This window comes from Symphodus melops (assembly GCF_947650265.1).
Source record: "Symphodus melops genome assembly, chromosome: 4".
Taxonomy (NCBI): domain Eukaryota; kingdom Metazoa; phylum Chordata; class Actinopteri; order Labriformes; family Labridae; genus Symphodus; species Symphodus melops.
In genome coordinates this window covers 14987803-15008066 of record NC_136694.1, presented here as the reverse complement: position 1 = coordinate 15008066, position 20264 = coordinate 14987803, and the positions used below count along the sequence as shown (strand labels likewise).

At 40.1% G+C, this 20264-nt stretch overlaps 1 protein-coding gene across 1 annotated transcript in view; it reads right to left on the bottom strand.

The window, feature by feature from the left end:
- mdfi (MyoD family inhibitor) overlaps window positions 1-20264 on the bottom strand; it is a 28808-nt gene extending 8544 nt beyond the window's left edge. The window contains exons 1-3 of the mRNA XM_079340912.1: window positions 19795-20264; window positions 18168-18334; window positions 7163-7300 (exon numbers count right to left, since the gene is read on the bottom strand). Of these exons, the coding sequence (XP_079197038.1) occupies window positions 7163-7300; window positions 18168-18318 (289 nt within the window). The 5' untranslated portion in view covers window positions 18319-18334; window positions 19795-20264. The remainder of the gene's footprint in view (window positions 1-7162; window positions 7301-18167; window positions 18335-19794) is intronic.

Sequence of the window (20264 nt, the reverse complement as noted above, 5' to 3'; positions counted from 1 at the left end):
ACTGTTTTGAGAAGGATGGATGTCACAGAGGAGGACGATAAAAAATAAAGTTGCTACGCTTCATTCTCCCCAAAAAGATTTTTTTGTTCCAACAATTCAAAAACCACTCCCACTGAATTCCTCCTGTTTTTCTCTGTGCAAAGTTGTGTTGTTTCTTTATTGTTGGCTGAAGCCAAAAATGTCTTCTACTTAGGCTATAAAAATGGGGAAATTGCTAATGAAGCTTGTTAAATTGCATCCAGTCACTGCATGTTATTGCACATGTTGAGTTCAGTCAGATGCTGCTTCAAATTGAGGCCAAGAAAGAAAAAACAGAGTGACTCATCTTTGAGTTAAATTATAGGTTAATGTTTGTTACTTTCAACAGAGTGCCACAACATTTAGGTAAAAAAAGAGAGTCAGTTGGATCCTGCAGTATGGTGTCATTCAGTACAATTTTCGTCCTCATTCATGTCAATGAGTTCATGGCAGGACTTCTGTAGATCAGATAAGTTCTCTTCTTTTTTTCCTGTTATATCAAATGTGTTGATTGTATTAGATTGGATAAGACCAACAACTTTCATGGATCATTGACATCAGTCAGCTAGTTGAAATGTTAACATGATTCACTTGGTTTTCAGGTGCTGCTGTGTGAGCTTGTTGTCGCTCCTACAGGCACACTGCTGCACTTGTCAAAGTGGTGATTTTAGATGTCAGCTCAGCATTTGAAGACATTTTAAACCTCATCAATAGTCATTATTTCAAACAGACAATAACCTTAGTGCACCTCTTAAAAAATGGTGATTTTATTTTTAAAGGGAAACATACCCATCAGCAGGAAAAGTGAGCAGGAAATGACTTCTATAATTAAAGTTCACATCATCATAAATTGATAGACTTGATTTGTTTAAATAATACATGTTGGACTGGGCCTGGTTTGTCTTTCTGTTAACTCGCTCGTGAGGATACAAAGAACATGAGTTGGATTAGCAGCTAAAATCTTTGCAACATAAATTCTAATTAACCTTTTTTTTTTTTTAATCGACACCACTAGACCCAGACAACTATGATGTTCTAATTTAGCTTTAAAATAAGTGAATTCAACAAATATGATCCATCTACCTCGGCACTCAAGTACTTCACTGATTGCAGGTGAACTGATGTGTTTTTAGCAGCATGTTTCTAGAAGAGCTCTGCCACACAGTCGCTAGTCGTTTGTATTTAACTGTGTAAATAGTCAAGTACAGTACAGTATGTATATTTTTGTTTTGTGTTCATCTGACAAGAACAATAACTTGCCTGTAGCCAAAACTTTCGGTCCTCAGTTTTTTTTTATTTTTTACATCCAGTATCTCTGTTTGTTTCCCTTCGACCTCACTGTGAGAAAAAGCATTCACATACTTTTTTCTTTCACTGCACCTGACAAATGATTGGACATAGTGAATACATTCCTCACAGCTAAAAACTTAACCTCCAAGAAAAAGAGGAAACTACAGCAGGCTTGCTAGAACAACAGGACAGATACCGACACTTATCTCTGATCTGAGGCTAATCCTTTCCTTCAGACATGACCCCTGACATGAACCCTGTGACATCATTAGCCAACACTCAGCTCTGTGTCACTGCAATCCGTCTGACAGTAAATATGTGAAGGAGTGACCCACAAAGAGATAGAAAGAAAGAGAACTAAAGGATCAACGAACGGATGAAAACAGTTTTATAACAGCATCTTGTCTTCCATTAAAGTCAATCTCACATCCCTTTTAGATATCCCACCAACAACAAACCCCTCCCCAAGTTGACAACACTACAACAAACAGCTCCTCTCAGCATTCCCATCACACAATATTACACAATCTTGATTTTGCAAGCATAAAAAGTTCTAACTTCAGTTTTTTATGTTGAGAAATATTCCAGCTCATACACAAAAACAGAGCACAGTTATGTTGATAAATGCTGCTGTAAAGCTGTCAGTTGTAAATAACATATCATGGTTTGCTCTTAAGTCCTGTTTATGAAGGCAAGGCAAGTTTATTTATATAGCACATTTCAACAACAAGGCGATTCAAAGTGCTTTACACAAGACATCGAAAGCCTCATGACAGAGGAAAGAAAAGATACATCATTAAAATCCAGGACTGCTTATTCAGAACGAAGCTTAGGTTCTTAAAATCGTGTTGGGTCTGTCCATAAGTAATCAGCTCAGTGTGCACACACATCTTATTGCTTTAAAGTCCCTGTGCCTGTTAAAGTCTTATGTCCCGCCGGACACAGTTTCATGAAAGCAGTAAGATAACGCGTATCCTGCTGTGACTGTGACGTCAAAGACCACAGTGTGTCCATGACATCACTGACGGCGAGGGAGCTTTTGTGTGTGTGCTTGATCAGGTCGTGCTAACAGCTCTTTCTGCACATTGTTCTCAGACAGCTTGTCATCGGCCCAGGGCCAGACGCATACTCCCGCTCTGATGTCATCAGGGAGACTGAACATACGGCGCTGAGGAATGATTTGTTTTTGCTTCTGTTTTCTCACCCTCTCTCACAAACACACTATCACAGATGTCACGCAGCCATGACCTCACCACAGGCCCGAGTCAGAGCTCTTTTTTTTTTTTACTCTTCACACTCATTATGAAGCCAGAGACACACATGATGTTTGATTGACTGTATTTAAACTGCAGGCAGGATGATAGCAGTTTACAAGACTCACAGAAGATACACAAAAACCATGGCAGAGCCAAGCATATCATTATGTGGACAGGCAGGCAAAGCTGTCTGGTTCACCTAGAAAGGGAGTTTAGTTTGTGGTTTAAGTCCCATCAACACGTGTGACTGTGTAAGTTAAAACAGAGGAAGCTATGGATGAAGAGAGGAGGAATATAAAGCCAGTGAGCATGGCGGTACATTTTGTCCAAGCCTACTGGAGTTGCATAACCTTCCCCTGCACAGCATATGGAGCCAGTGGGTTTTTATAGGTTTTATTGGGATGTAAAATAAAGCTGAGAGCGAGTGAAGAAAATCTAAAATAGCACACGGGACAGGTAGAGGCACAAACGCAACAAGAGACAGCAGACATTCTCACACACATACTCAAATCAAAACACCCAGAATTCACCTACTTATCCACTTCCTCTCCGAGCGGCTGGTTATTCAGTTACCGCAAACTAGCTGTTACCATTAGGCAGGTTTGTGTGTTTGTGCACGTCACCCACGGCTGGCTCTGGATTCCAGGAAAAATGCTCCCACTTTTCTAACACATGCTCAGATGTCAGCTCACTCAATCCTCCTCCCGCTCCTCAATGAATCCCTTTATCCCTCGTTTCTTGACACCAGTCCTCCTTCTCTTTGAATGACGGAAGGACAATCTGAGACTAATAGTGGGCAGTCACGGTCCTCTTAGCATGTAGAAAACTTTGTCAGAGAAGAAGAAGCTTAGCTAAAAAAAAAACTTTTAGTTAGCTACTACTTGTTTTTCAAACTTGATTAAAAGCATTGGTAATACTGTATATGTGGTTAGATAATGACTTGGCACACTTGTGAAACATGTGGCCGTGGTACATACAGTAAGGTCAGAGGGATGTTCTGGCTGAGACATAAACCTGGACTCATACTATGGGTGAGGAAAATGGGTGGTGATATGACTTTGGAAGGAGAACTCCCAGGTGTTGTCACACGCCAGCAAACTGAGGTGGAGTAAAATGATTGGACAGCTGGAGGACTTTGAAAGAAGCTCAGACTTGGAGAACAGTGTAAATAAGAAACGCATTCATCTCTGCCCAGCAATGTTCTTAATCCAATTCAGCTGCCAAATACAGCAGCTCTTTCATGACATGAATCGGTGTTAAAGAACTGATAGATAGGTAGATAGATACATAGATGTGTAGATTTACTGATTTACTTTCACTACTGGGAAATGATTTGTTTTTTTGTTATGTCATGAATTGAACCAAACGTTGTCTGCTGCAGTGTGTATTTCGAGCTCGATGATAGGGGGCTTCCTCTAACAAGAGATTTCACTGGTTAGCAAGTGAGATAAAGAACAAACCATCAATTGAACCACGGTTGCCTGTAATTTAAATTAATCTAAAGTGTGATATGAACGAGGAGTTTATATATTTTTTCTGATTACTGATTTTCTGATTAATTGTATATGCAGCCATGAGCATATATAGATTATACCTGCATAATGAATGCAGAGACACACTGACACAAGTAATCATTATAAAAGCCAGGTCCGAATATAAACACATCAATTGCAAGAGACTTATCCAATCCAGCTTGTTTGTAAAGGAGAGCGTTTTTTTTTAAAGTTTTGTTTCGATCAATATCAATGTAGAGCTTAATCAGATTGTGTCTTCCTAAAACTATTCTTAATGGACATGCCCCTGCCCCTCTCTTCAACAAGACATGTCTGAGGGTCCTTCAGACTTTTCCTCTGCCCCTGTTTATCGGTTGCAGCACAGTTATGTACTGATGAGCTTTCAGCTTAATTAGTAAGAGCAGAAGAAAAGTAAGAAATGGTCTATTAAATACAGACAACCAAAGGCAAAGACGCGAGACAGCGCACGGCGAGGGCGAAAGGAGAGGGGCGAAATGTAGAAAATCAAATGCAGAGAAAGTGGTGTTTGTTTACAACACAGGCAGAGTCAACCTGTGCTGCTTGAAAAACTATTGGCACACACATATTGATGGAAACACGTAGCTGACATACCAAGTTACAGAGATGCAATTCTCTCAAGTTAGAGCACATTTTTATTTGTGGAAGGAACGGCTTCGTTTGCTCCTTTTTTTGGGCAGATTAGACCGACAACATTTTTTTTTAGCGTAAATTTAAACTGTGACGTTGAAATCCCAAATCAGAATGATTTTATTGGACTGAAGGACGTTTGAACATGAAAAAATAGCTAGACAGATAAAACAAAGTATTCATTCACCTTCCAGAGGAAACATTTTAACACCCGTTTCTGCAAAAACAGTCTTTGGAAATATATTCCAGAGACCAATCTATCTTTCTTTGTGTATCTCCATGGCGTCCACACGCACTACTTAAAAGCTGCCACTCATTAGCTCTTCACAATACATGTATTTTAGACCATGTTGATCAATTTTCTATCCATCCGTGGATCGACTGTGCCCCCAGCGTGGTGGCTGAGTCCAGTGGATCCCAGATCGACTGTGATCTGTTTCATGAAACATTAATTCATTTATACTGTAACCGTCCAGCTCCACTGCTCGCTTTTTCATTCATTTCCCATGGAGAGCCAGAGAGGCAGGTGCGCAGTGCATTTTGGGATTTTCTCACCGGACAAGAGTGGACCAGAGCTCTTTTCTATGCAGATCTGTGGCTTCCTCGCCTGAAGCATGGGAGCTGTTAGGTAAGATGTAACAAACACAAAAAAAGACATCCCATTCATTCATTCATCTTACACAAACCACATCCTTCATAACCCCCCTACTAATATTAACACATACACACACACACACACACACACACACACACACAGAAACACACTAAGGCGGCGTGTGTGGGTGCGTCGTGTGCATGCATGACACTGGATGTGCGCCATACAGAGACACACACACTGAGCCGCGCCGAGCATACAGTATGTCCCTGTCCTGTATCTTCCACTGAATTTCCCCCAAACAAACAATTTGATGATTGTATATTTCTGAAACAAACCTCTTCATTTGTAGGGTTTGAAAGCAAGTTGTGTTGAATAAAGGTAAAGATGGTTCTGTGGGTCCATCCCCAGAAATGTTTGAGCATCAAACACTTGATGATTGTAGTGAGTTTTTAATTATTACTTTTCCTTCAAAAACAGACTTGTACTGTATTATGATTCTCAATGGCCAAGATAACCCTGGAAATCACATGTTTTGCTTTCACAATGTTTGGGCAGAATGCAACACCCCTGGGTTTAGGGCCTGTATCAGAAGGCTTCAGCCTGGGCCGCCAGAAGCCTAGTGGTTAGTGCGTGCGCCTCATGTGCGGAGAGTTCAGCCCTTCACATGAGCGTGCAGCCTGGGTTCCAATTTGACTTGTGGCTTCTTTCCCACATGTCATTCCCCACTCTGTCATTCACTGACTTCTCTACTCTACTCATTGTCATACCTCTCAAATGACAGCCCAAAAAAGCCCCAAACTAAACCGTAGAAAGGCTTAAGTCTGACTTGTAGCTTTTAACCAGATAATTTCATCAGGATTTCTCGGGTAAAATTGCATCAATCAGTCCCTTAAACACAATACTTGACTTGTTTCTTTTCGAAAGTTGTTGACCAAAAACAGTAACTGACAGAAAAAGAAGTCTTACATTTTAACTTAAGCAGCCTATTTCCATACATGTTTTAGTACTGCACTGAATATTACATGTACACTAACACTTTTCACACTAATGTACGCCACCAAAATAAAAGCGCCCTTCATTCAGAGAGTGAGATGTCTGAACCTGACATCAAGTAGCAGTAAGATAAAAATTAGGATCGGCACATTGACATGTACAATCCTTGTGTTACTAATTCACGTAAGTGACCAGGATAGAACTATGTATGTAAAATCCAAGAAACACATTTGACAGACATTCTAAATTAAATGATTTACGGGATTACGGGCCCTTCTTTTCAAACCAGAGACTTTGGGTTTACTTTGTTTGGACTGTTTACAGGTTGTCAAATGAACCTTAAATAATTAATTTTGACCGGGAAATTGAAGTAAATTTTCCAGCGTCACTCACAATTACCTAGAGTGGTCATGGTAACACACTAACAATCCAAGTCGCAACAACAGTCAGACACAGAATACATTGTGGAGAGGCACAGAAGGTCCAAATGTGTTTCATTTAGGTGCAAACTTGCTTGTGTTCAGAAATCAGAAACTTAACCAACTAAGTTTACAAAGTAGATATTCTGTCTGTGTGTACGATCACCTGACCTATTTCTTCAGGGTGTGCGAATATATTTGTTAAAGGTCAGGACAATGTGACTCATCCAGGGATCTGTAATGGAAATAAAAGTCTCTCTCTCTCTCTCTCTCCTTTCTGAGTGTGTGTCTGTTTGTGGGAATGTGTGTGTGTGTGTGTGTGTGTGTGTGTGTGTGTGTGTGTGTGTGTGTGTGTGTGTGTGTGTGTGTGTGTGTGTGTGTGTGTGTGTGTGTGTGTGTGTGTGTGTGCGCGTGGGATTTACTCACATGTGATACTCTTGCTGGGTGTAGTGAGCTCTGAGTGGGAGAGGATGCCATTACACTTGTCCCCATGATCGCCCTGCAACTTTTCTTGGGTGCCATTTAACCTCAATATGAGGGGCTCAGTATAAATGTGGGCCACATCTGAAAGACAAAAACACAGATTCACATGCAACATTACTGATTAATTGATTTTTCTATTTGACCACAAAGTTAAAAGTTTTCCTTTCCTGGACAAGCTGCAGCTGCTTTCCATGAGGATAATATAAACTATCAGCAACAAGCTGTTTTCCCAATTGGGGTAAACTTGTCTACTCCCATGTCATTTCCCATCCAGCAGCACTTAATTAATTTATACAGAGTAGTTCTGCTGACTCCAACAAAGCAGAAGATTTTGTCTGTATGTGTTGCTGTGTGCTCTGTCCTGAACGTGCATCTGGAAGCAGTTAAATCCGACCCCTTGGGGCTGTTTAGGGTTCTACGTGCGTGCTTGTGAAACCTGAAATGTGTGTGGGTCTGTGTGTGACGGGATGTGTTTGTGTTTGATGGTAAATGTGTGTGTGTGTGTGTTTGTTGGAAATGAACACATAAGAGGATGTACACATAATATACATTGAGCAAATATGTGTCTGGGTGTTTTATGTGTTCATCGGTACCATGCAGGGCTCTAATGAAGCTGTTATTATGCACACACACACACACACACACACACACACACACACACACACACACACACACACACACACACACAGGCACACATACGAACACACTATATAGAGCCTTCAAAGCAGAGCAGGCTTGGGCCTCCGAGAGGTGCAGACTCATTCCTGGGCAAATGGGAGCCAGCTGGGTTTGATAAACACACACACACACACACACACACACACACACACACACACACACACACACACACACACACACACACACACTCACACACAGGCACACACACACACACACACACGCATATACACACCAAACCACGTCCTGTGAGTGGACTCAACACTTCCCGGCTATGTTTATTTACTCTATCTACTATGGCTCACTTCTCTATCTGTCCTCTCTTTCCTGTCCCCTGCCCCTCTCACATTCCCTCTCAACTCTTATAAATAAATATTTTCACATATTTGTCATAACTTTAGAGATGAACCCCCACATTTTGCTCAACATATATTATATATCCTTGAAACGGTAACTAAGCTGCGGAGAGTTGAATGAAAAAGTTAGCAGGTTTGTGAAAATAAGGTGTGAAATATCAGAGACACTTTAGAGGATTACACTTATGAAGTTGGTTAATATTTAACAACAGCAGAAGAGCATTTTTTTGGTCTTTTTGTTTAGAAACTAATTGTTACTTACATTAAATTAGAATAAAATGCAAATCATCTTATACTTACTTTAAGTTCTAAATATTTCCCAAAACAACCTTAAGGTGACAATGACTGTAAACTACTCTCTCTTATTGTAGAAATGAAGAAAGCTCTTAAAACCTGGCTTTTATTGATTTATGGCTTGATGATAGATATATTAAAATGTGCTAACTTTTCTTGGACCTGTAGTCACTGTCTTTAGTTTGATAGAGGTTCGTTTGAACGCTTCGTCTCCACAGGATGTCGCCCTCAAAGCTGGTGGCTGGGTTTTCGAGTCCGACTTCTGGCTCCGTTCTCGGTGTCATTCACCTGTTTCTGACCCTATCAAGTGAACTCTTTAAAAGAAGATAAAGATCAAATAACTAAGGGCTGAAAAAGTGGCTTGGAATGGAATGTGTTTCGAGATTGCAATGATCTTTGCATCAATCAAAACAAAATTACACCTTAGGAAGAGGTATCTACAGCATGACCTCAATTGTGATACTGATTCCTAAAGTTGAAAGAGTGGCACATTAGTAGAACATAATATGCGACAAAATAGTATTTTCTATTTATTTAAACATTTATTCTTCTCCAAACCATCGAGCTCTGGAACTTAAGCCAATCTTCATTTTTCTACTAATCACATAAATGTATTCCTGTATTCTATGTGTGCGTCTATTCATAAACTCTGACTTGCTGCTTTGTATTACATACATACATTTATCAAATACTTTCCACTTGTTTAGGCAACCTGTAACATGAGCTATGTGCATCTTGGTACCTATGAGGTGAGACAAAGACTGCTGAAGATTTGCTGTAAGGTCATCAGAACACCTACAGGTAAGTCTACACTTATGTTGCTCTATCAGTACTTCAGCAATGCATCTTGACTCTCTATCTAATGACTCAGCTAAAACAAACTTGTATAAAATGCTGTAAAGCTATTTTATTTTTTGGATAGCTAAACAGAATGACCCAATGACAATATTTTCCTTTAGAAATGTTATTTGTATCTATTTAAACAAGTTAAATATCAAAGTTACTGATCTGAAAGGCTTGGTTATGTAAGGCGGTCTAACCTTGAAGGAGTGTTTGGGGGATAGGTGTTTGCTTATACTTTCAATAGCGTGTGATGTGTGTGTGCTGTGTTAATATGTATGATCTTTTTTCTGCGGGGGAATTTCTGTTCATGTTAAGTTTGAGTCGACGTGGGACCTGCAGGCATGGGAAGTACTTCCTGTATTTCCAATCAGACACTGGTTTGTAAACACCACACATACCTGTACACATGCACCACACACTGAATACACGTGTGCAGTATACACCAATGTTAAGATCCTACCATTTCTACACACACTCTCTTTTTGTCTCCTTCATGTGCAAATCATTTCTATGGCCCATTCTGCATCCGTTGGTCTCAATCAGCTGGGGCTATGCTGCTGGTCAACCAGTCATAAAGTCCTATGTTTAATAATCCGTCTACACATTTTCTTTAAAGAACCATCTACATGAATAGAGTAATTACAACTATGTTGCTATAATTGTTTGTTTGTCCATAGTCCTCCTTACAATTTAAACAATACTGTAAAAAACAAATCTTTAAAAAGGCTTTTATTGTTTAAACTAGTTCTCTGTCAAATGAGCTTTTGGTCTCTTTCTCTGGAAGCTTCTTTTGGGAACAATCATCCTTACCAAAGCCAGATTTTGAAGTTGAAGATCCACAGAGGTTTTTGCTTCCTACCTTAGTGTTTAGTGTCTTTAATCTCATGAGACTTTCTCTGACTGAGTTTTACCCTCATCCTTAAACAAACCACACTTAACATCACCTTGGAAAGATTATTGTGCAAACTTTAAACCAATCCCCTTGACTCCAACTAAATGACCAAATATGGTTTCATCCTTCGCCCCTCACCTCCATGTCTTTACTCATTGGTCTTTTTTTTTAAACTTTTTCTAAATTTCGTACCTACCCATGTAAATGTTGTGTGCAATATGTTCCTTGATCACATTGATGAAGACCACACCCCGAAACGTGTTGGTCTAATTTGTTAATGAAGTAGATCTTCAAGTGTTTCTGGAGCTTCCTGGCCTCTTCAAGCCGTGGACTCGTCACCTTGATAGTTGGTTAAGTTGTGGCAGAAAATCCAACTCTGCTTTCTCAGGTCAATGAAAAGACTTGGGATTCAATTACCAATTTGTATTGCATCTTATTGGATTGTGCCAAATTGGATTGCACCCAATCAAAATATTTGAATGAATCAAATCATCTTGTTACGGAGAGATGCACGTTTATAACAACAACGAGAAAAATGTAGTGTTCCTATAAACTTGAAAAAATGAGTACAACGGAAAAACGATTGCTATCGTTAACATAAATACATTTTAAATATATGCAATGCATAAGTTTGTAAATATCTACACAACACCTGAACCTTCTTACTAAGTTTATGTTCAATCACCTACTGTATCCAGCTGACGCTTTGTTTGCTTTCTATTCTCTGACAAAGCTAAAATGGAGCACCATGGGTTAAAGACTGTAGGCCTGGTGACTCTGTCAAGCTCTCTCCGTTAACATTCAAAACCACAATTGTGTGAGCTAAACACATCCCTCCCGAACCCCCCAGTGCCATCCAAACAGGCCTTCAACCAATTGTATGTTGGCATCAGCATCAAACCACCAAACCGCGCAACCTCAAAGCCATTTCTGAGATCTAAGGAAGATGAGCCTCTAATTCAAATCAGACCCGAGCAATCAAGAGCCACTGAGGAGATCAGGCTGTGTGTTTACACATGTGGATGACTATGTGTATTTGTTTGTGTGTGCTTGATTGTGCAAGTGTGTTCATTTATGTGCACATTCGAGTGAGTTTGTAATACGGTGTGTATGCACACGTGTCAGTGGCCCTGAAGGGGGACCATGAAGAGGAATTTCAGTTTCCATGTAAATAAATACTTAACTAATAAAGTAAAAACATATGGATCGCACAAGGTAATGTTTGGGATAAACACAACACAAATACATATACACGCAAACACAAATGTAGGTTATTTGAGCTGGCAAATGAAGTGACATATCCTGGATCACCTGAAGGGGAGCACAGCATGCTGTTCCTCTGGGTATGATCTCTGAGGGGGAGTATGGCTTCACAGAGAACAGAGCGCTGAGCTGAGTTTACCTGCTGCCTTTTAAAATACCTCAATCCAGTTTCATAGCTTTACTAACACTTCTTACGAGGCGCAGTCTTCTAATGTGTATACAAAAGGAGGTCTCTCAGGTGTGTGCATCCCTTTGGCAAAGACACACAGTACATATGCACCCCAGCAGTCCCAGGCAGCAGCAAACAGGCATCCAAAATGCACTGGATGAGTTAATCAGGTGAAACTTATTAGACTTACTTCATAACTGAGGGAAAGTCACATATTTAAAAAGTTGTCATTCACAGATGAAGAACTATTCGAACAGACTAAAGAAGAAAGATGACATCAAGAACACTCGACACAGCTCAAAAAAACTTCCTGTGTAAATGAATTTAGTAAATATTTGGACAAAATACGTTTTGTAGAGCAACTCCGATGGCCATGATGTAGCATCTGCATTATGAATTGTGCAAGTTATATTCCTCACAGAGTAATCGAGTATATCATATAAACTGTAAATGTTCAAGTATTTTTGGACTCAAGTCCAACTCAAGCCCTGATCTTCACGACTCGTGACTCGACTCTGACTCTTTATTTAAATCAGGTCTCCAACAAGGGCTCGCAGGCCCTCGATAAGTCGCTCGCCAAGCAAACCCACAATATAAGAAAATAAAAAGAATCTACCCTAAGCCAAAATGAAACCTCACTTATAGCAAACTCTATCTATTTACTACTACTCTAGATCTTTTTCAGCAGATTATAATGCCCTGGTCGACAGCAGGCAGTGTCAGAAATCTTATTTAAAGGTAAGCATATAATCATATTAAAATGTGCTAATATACACTGCACAAACATAACAAAAGCAAGGGGGGTAGAAGCAGCTCTCGACTTGTTTTATTTTTGAAAGTAACTCTTATCCTAAAAAAGGTTGGAGACCCCTTATTTAAAGCATTTGGATTCAGAAGATGAGAAAGAAGGACTCTGACTTATTTACTGATAAATATTGTTATATTTTTTCTTTAAATAAGACCCTTGTGATTTCTTGAGTTTGGACAAAAGGCAGACGTGTTCACCTGTGCGTTCACGTGCAGTCTTGTGTATATTGCAGTCATATGGATTAGGCGCCCCAAGAGGGCTGTGATGCGTATTCATGCACGATGCAGAGCACTGATCGTTCAGAATTTTATATGAACAAATAAAAAAGTGTTTTCTACCAACCAAAAGGTCCCACACTGTCAGCAGGGTTCATGCTATGATACAGTTTGCAGTGTAGCGCTGGCCCTCCTCATAATACTGAGCTCCCTCAGAGCTGTGTCCTAAATCTAATTCATGATGTTGAAAGTTTATCATTTCTCTCCGGGGAGTTTCTTTGTCCTGTCAAATGATACAGGAACAGTTTCAAACTGTTGTTTTTGTTTTGCTTTGTTTGCATTGAAACATTTCAAGGTTCTGTTAAAATCTTCTCTATTCATTCAAATACGTAATGAAAGATGACATAGAAATATCAATACACCATAATACTGAAGCACATAAAAAGTTTGCACTGCTCAACAAAATGTATGTGAATTTATCTATTTAACAGGCGAATGCAATTTAAGATATTTTTAATACAGAGCATGAAACTGATGTGCTGCATAAAGTGGATACAGCTATTGCTTATTAACTCTTGACCCTAATTGGATAATGACAATAATTTAATGATAATTTCTCTCTGTGTTGTAACAGGATCACACCCTCTCAGACTGACACTCATAGATCGCAGAGAGTTAAAGATCATATTAGAAACATTTAACTTCATCAGATAAACCTTAATGTGAACAATAATCTATCCAAGGTCCTTTTTAATCTGGTCAAAGGTAAAACTCAGTCAAACAAAAACATATACAAATCCCACCATGCAAAGAATTTAGGGAAAATTACCCCCCAATTTAAAAATGCATTTCCTGCCCCTATAGAAGTAATGCAATCAATGACACTGTATGGTTTTTTTTACTAACAATTTGCAGATTAACTGGACATTTTAATCATGGGTACAGTATCAGGGCTACTTAAAAGTGCACTATCAGGGCTCATAAAGACACAATTGGTTGCACAAATTCCCACTCTGCTGACTCATCTCTAAACCTGTAGATAAAGATATAGAGGCGTCGGAATTAGAAAAGAAGACACAATGAGGTGAGATGAACAGCAACCAAGCAGAATAATGTTCAGCAGAGCGGACTTAGTGGAGTTGACGCAGTAGAAACTCTATGGCCAGCAGTAATGACTGGAACTGATTGAAACCACACACAACTGCTGACCAGGAAGGAGGATAAAACAGGGAAAAGAGCATGTGACTAAAGCTACATGGTTTGTATCTGTATCCCTCAATAAGAACACAATCCAAAATGTACGCACACACAAAGAAAAGAAAAGAAAAAGGCAGTTGTTTAGCTGCAGTTCTGCCAAAAGTGAGAGGAACACACAGAAACATGAAACACACAAACACAGAGGGGCTGTGAGAGTGCAGCACTGGAATATGGCCAAAATCAGAGATTATAGTTGCTGAGAGAATAGAGCAGTGTAAGCTCATTAAAGACAAAAACTGTCTGCTGTTGAACAGGCTTGAAGGGAATTTAATTGTGTTACATTGTCTCATAGATTCCTCTCGTTCCTGGGAAGAAAAAAATGCACAGCTCCTTTGCTAACAGAGGGTTGTAGCCTGCTGCATTAACACAGGGAGAGTGATGCAGGGACACCACCATCTGATTCATCAACAAACTGTACTCTGACCTTTCTTTAGAAGGTAAGGAGGACAAACAGTCATATGGTCGTGAATTAAAACAGGACTAGAATTCAGAATCTAGATTCATCTCAGTGTAGAGGAAAATAAAGTGTTTGGACTAACTAACATCCTGTGACATATTTACAGATATACACAGTTTTGAAAGGTGTAATTTCTGGTATATGATAGCTACTGTATATAGCTATCCACAAATCAAATTCGAGGTATTTTTCAGCTGGGAACCACTGCACTGTCAACAGTTTATAACATGGCTTATGAGGATTTAGAGACATTACTTAAGTCAAGAGTTGGTGAGAGACAAAGAACGCAGGGCCACCAGAGCAGCAATTGTAAGTTTCGCAAATGTTTGCGAGGTGGTAAAGGACGAAAAAAAGAGTGTGCTCATTTTCTTATTCAAATATGCTGTAAAAAGGCCTCAAATTGCTCCTATTTTAATCTCTGTGAGAAACCAAATTAGACTCTAACCTCAACAAACCTCAGAGAGCAAAAAGGGACAAGAAGGCAAACTGTTTCTCTTGCACACTGAAGCAAAGACAGAGAGAGAGCGAGAGAGAAAGAGAGAGAAGGTGTGTGTGATATAGACAGAGTTTCTGCGGAAAGAGCAGGATGAACAAAAGATACTAAAGATAGCTGAATAGTCATTCAAACATTTCAAAACAGACTGATGACCCTAAACCGAGTTCTGACCTGCAGGCTCTGTGTCCAGCGCCTTTTGCACAGGCAGAGCCCATTTTCAATAAGAACCAATGTAGTTGAGTGTTGTCAGTGTCCAGAGTGCAAACGATGCTCAGTGTCAGCTATCTGTCGCTGCACTCCAAGACAGTTCAACTTTAAGGTCAGCGATCAACAATGTTGCTTCTCCCTAACCGACCAATCAAAGTTTGGAGCAGGTATCAGTTCACTTCTGATATCAGTTTTGTCAACAACAATGGCGGAGAAGACGCCAGTTGCTTGTTATAAAGCTGCTGCTAAAGCTAGGAAAAGTAAAACATTAAGTACACAGAGCTCTTAAAAATGATATAAGATTAACGACAGAGGAAAGCAGAAGTTAACCGAGAGAAGGGCTGTCTGTGGACACAGGACCTTCGCCACTTGAACTATATTAGGTAAACAGATTAAGAGGAAGAAGCTCTTCATAACCCCAAATATCAGAGTCCCACATTCCGAGCTTTTCAAACTAAAAGTTTAAAAATGATATGATGTATTTAGATAATGTACTTCATAAAACTCTGGGGGTGTGTGGGGGGAAAATTGAGATTTGAATGACTAATTACATAATGTTGGCTAAATTAGCTGTCTTCCGTTGTCTTTCAGCTGTGAACCTCAAGAAGTTGAAACTACAACTCTGTGAAGGTCAAAAAATCGATAAAAATATCATTCAAATTTTGAATAGATCTCGAGAGATCTTACATTTGCTTCCGTCCATTATTCCAAAAATAAAAATCAATTCTTGTTCTATCCTAGAGAGAGAGAGAGAGAGAGAGAGAGAGAGAGAGAGAGAGAGAGAGAGAGAGAGAGAGAGAGAGAGAGAGAAACTTGGACAACAGTAGGGAAGTGGATAATTAGAGGAAGAGAGGAAATAGAGTGAGAGAGATGCCAGTGGTGAACGAGAATGAGGGAATCTAGCATGTGGTGGTTAGAGGTTCCTTTATGAACAGACAGGCTCATTGCATCTTCATGCCGGAGTGAAAGCAACAATCACAACAGCGAGAGACGTACATCTGTCGACACACACATCGAAATTCAATGGCCTTGTTAATGACAAAGCTGAGCCTTCTTCACTGTAGGCAGAAAAGACATACAGGCCAAATATCTGGGGAAGAAAAGAAGGCTGAAAGGGGCAAACTATAACAGTACACTGAGTCACTGTCTCCCATGCTGAAGCCAACAAGTCCCTGATATAGTTTGAACATGGCCAACAATTCACAGGTATTAATCAAAAATGGGGAAACACATGAGAAATCGCCTTACTAAGCATTTTCTCTAACATGGATTATTAATAGTTTTGATTAGACATCTTGAACGACATTAAATGTAATTTGTTATTTGATTCTTTTCCAAGGACATTTTCTACTATCTGTTGATGAGCTTTATTCTCAACCACCAGGTTGAAGGACCTAATGTCCTAATGTCCTAATGAAGGTTGGCCAATCACAACCCCTTTTATTCAGCCTGGTCAAGACTGAACTGTTACACAGCTTTTATGTCTCCCAGACTGTGTTAATGCTGCAGGGGGACGTCAGGGGGAAGTTGTTTGTGTTTGTTTACACGTTGTTGTTTTTTTTTGTTTATCGCAATGCAGCTGTGTCAAATCACACGCTGAGGCATTACTGTAACAGCACTGTTTGGTTCAGTGCAAAAGAACAAAATGGCATCACGTCAGAACTCTTGAGGAGTCTTGGACTGGGCTGAATCTGAGAAGTGGTCATACTATCTTTTAGCTTGCAAGCAACAAGCATGAAAACTAGAAACAGAAAAATGGCGAAAGGTGTGGATGACATTTGCATGGAATGTTAAAATGTATGTAAGCCAAATTAGTGACAAAAAATGTAATATTGTAAAATATTTATACAATTAATCCAAAAAACAATTATTACAAAAGGCGTATTTAAAGTATCAACTAGTTATGCACTGAATTGCAACTTTGTCTGAAATGGTAAGATCTATATTTGTGTCTGTTGAGTTCTCCCAAAGCTCTGCATTCTGCAGGCAGAGAGATGGGTGGTTGAGCAGTGTGCTGAAAGCAGGGCCTTGTTAACTTCACTAATCTTCTCCTCCCCACCCTGGCTCACATATGTACCATCAGTAAGCACACACACACACACACACACACACACACACACACACACACACACACACACACACACTATAAAGTTAGCCTGAGAAGCAGTCTAACTTTCGTGAAAGAAGCTGCAGTTGCACTTTGTGTTGTCTTACTAAAGAGTGAGCACAGGTAAATTCAGAACATGTTCAGACACAAGCCTACGGCTTAAAAACTCCTCAGAAAGATATAATCATTAAACTGATACTGTATTTACACTGAATAGTAGACCACAATCTAGCAAATAACAGAGAAATTAATGGATTCTGGGATATAGCACACTTAATACAGTAATCATGATGGGTTGGGTTTAGACTTGCTGTGAAAACACAAACCAAAAAGACAAAAGAACAAAACCCTCCATGGAAGATTTTAGTGGCATGTTTCCATAGTGCAAGCCACTTAAATCTCTGCACACTTCCCTAAGTTTTTACCACACCTTCCCCTTATTACCCCATAGGACCTGCACACTGATTTACAGTCATCATTGTTATTGTCACCCTGAAACTTGAGAAAGTCTCTTTTTGTCTGACCCCGGGTGAGTCATTTAGGCACAGAGCTATCCTGTGTTGGTCAGTGCCCTCTCTTACCCCACAGTCAGTCAACCCTTACCATGACCAATCACATAAAAGGGGAGGGGTCACGGGGTCCATTCTGAAATTCCCAGAATGCCCATTGTGGTCTTTAAATATTCCACGGTGCTGAGTAAGTCCTGACCCCTTGGATCATCCAAGGCAGCATGTCACCGATACAGACAGTTCTCCTATAACCTCAGCACACAACTGTTTTGTCAGACAGTGGAAGTGCTTCTCACCTAATGTATCAAAGTGAAATCTCCCCCAAAAAATAAACAACACCACACTTTGTAGAGCTGTTTTTGTAGATGTTAATGTTTTCCTGAACCAACTTATTTCTTACCTGAACTACAAAAGGGGTTTAGATTGGGGAAGCTGTTTGGACTCTCTGTCGTGGAGGTTGCATGTGAATTTAGTTCAGATTCTGGTAGGCTGGACTCCCCATCATCAGGTGGCTCAGGTGAGATGGCAGGGGCACTCCTCTCCTCATCCATGGGCGTAGGCCTGGCTCTTCTTGGAGTAGGTGGAGGGGTCATAAAGCAAGGCGAATGCATGAAACAAAGGGAGATAATCCATAAATATCATTACAGAGATTATCGCAAGGACACATCGAAGACTTGGTATTGTCTTTCAAGATGGCCAACAAGGCAACAGCCCCTTCTTAGTCAACTTGAACAAACATGATCCCTTTTAAGCTGTTCTGAAATCACTACAGGGCAGAGCAGACTGTTTTAATTAAACAGTGGGAACACAACAGGAAAGGCATAATCATAGCCCACTTAAAAGTAATAATTCCTTAACTTTTTAAACCTATGTTATGCCAGTGACAATAATAGTAGTCTTTATCTATATATTTATACACGTCATTTTGAAAGTTTCCACGGTGTGTTCAAGAGAATATCAAGAGGGATACATGTCAGCACTTGAAAAACAATAGAAAGATAGTTTCAGAAGACTATGGAGGAAATAGCCAAGCAGTTCATTCAATCAATAAAATACCACCTACCAACACTTTACAGTGACAGCAAATGTCATGTTACAAAATATTGTGTGATTGAAACAAATTGTAACAAATACGCTTGTATAATAAATTTGATATATTTAGTAAAAGAAAGTAGCTTAGTGGCCATACGAGTCATTGTTTACAGTTTTACAGGGGCTTGTTGGCCCTAATACTTAAACATGTTGCTCAATAACTTATAAAACAAAGCCCTTCTGCTAGTTTATCCTTGTTACTGGCTTAATAGCTTTTTTCGGCTCACAGGTGTGTTTTATGTGATATTTAGAACAAAAAAAATCACCAGGGGATCGAAACCGAGCACCATGCACTTTCTGTGGCTCATTAATGAAATGGGCAAGTTCAGTGTGCGTCACGTGCCAACGTGTGTTGAGCGCGCACCTACCTTGCCAAAGCAGCTTCGCTGGACAGCTGTTTGCGCGTTCACGCGCCTTTGCTCCTCACTCGCTGCCCTCTAAAATAGTAGGCTACTAGTAGGATAACCTACTACTAACTTTCATGAACGTGCTTGATAAATTGTATTGACGCTCGGGTACACACATTTTCTGACATTTAAATAACTTTTACCCTTACTAAACAGTTTAAAGAAACTTCTGGAAAAGACGAGCCTATGTGCCCCCCCCCCCCCCCCCCCGCCCCCCCCCCCCCCCCACACACACACTTGTAAAAACAGTGTCAAACTCCTAGCTTGAATTTGAACTTTTATTCGGGGTTTAAGTTCTTCTCTAACACTTACTATAACTATACCCAGAACTGTCTGAGGAGGGTTAATACACTTTATGTTGCTGCTAACATAACGGGCGTATTCTGTTTACCTTTATTGCGTGTCAGTGCCCTGCTTTCTCAAAACGAGTCCCTGCATGCCGAGCTCAGCTACAATGTGAATATTTTCTGGCTCAATTTAAACCTTTATCTAATTAACCTTGAACAGCTCACGAAAACAACATCTTACCTTCTTTCTGGCTGGGACACGGTGCAGCCAAACCTTTGGCTAATTCATTCTCTGTCCGCTCCAGGTGGACTACTCGCCCTTCGACACCTTTCCCGTCCTCTTTCCCTCCTCTCTTTTACATACGATAAAACAAAAAAATGTCTCTTCCACTCATGTAGTTGCACTAATATTCCAATTCAAAGCATTATTCTCCAGCGAAGTTAGTTTTCACTCCGCCTCCAAAGTTTCTCACTCCGACTCGCCCCGTTCTACAGCACACCAGATGTTGGGAAGTTTGTGTGTCTGCAGGCACACACAATTCGCTGAATACTCTTTGTCTGCACAAGTTTTCCCACCTTCTATTGCGTTTCTGCTTGCAAAGTTAGCACTCTTCCGTCAAAACTTTCTTACAATGAGCTGAGCAGGACAAGTCCCCTGTACTATCTCTGTTCTCCTTTTACCCTCACAACTGTATAGGTCCTGTCCTCCTC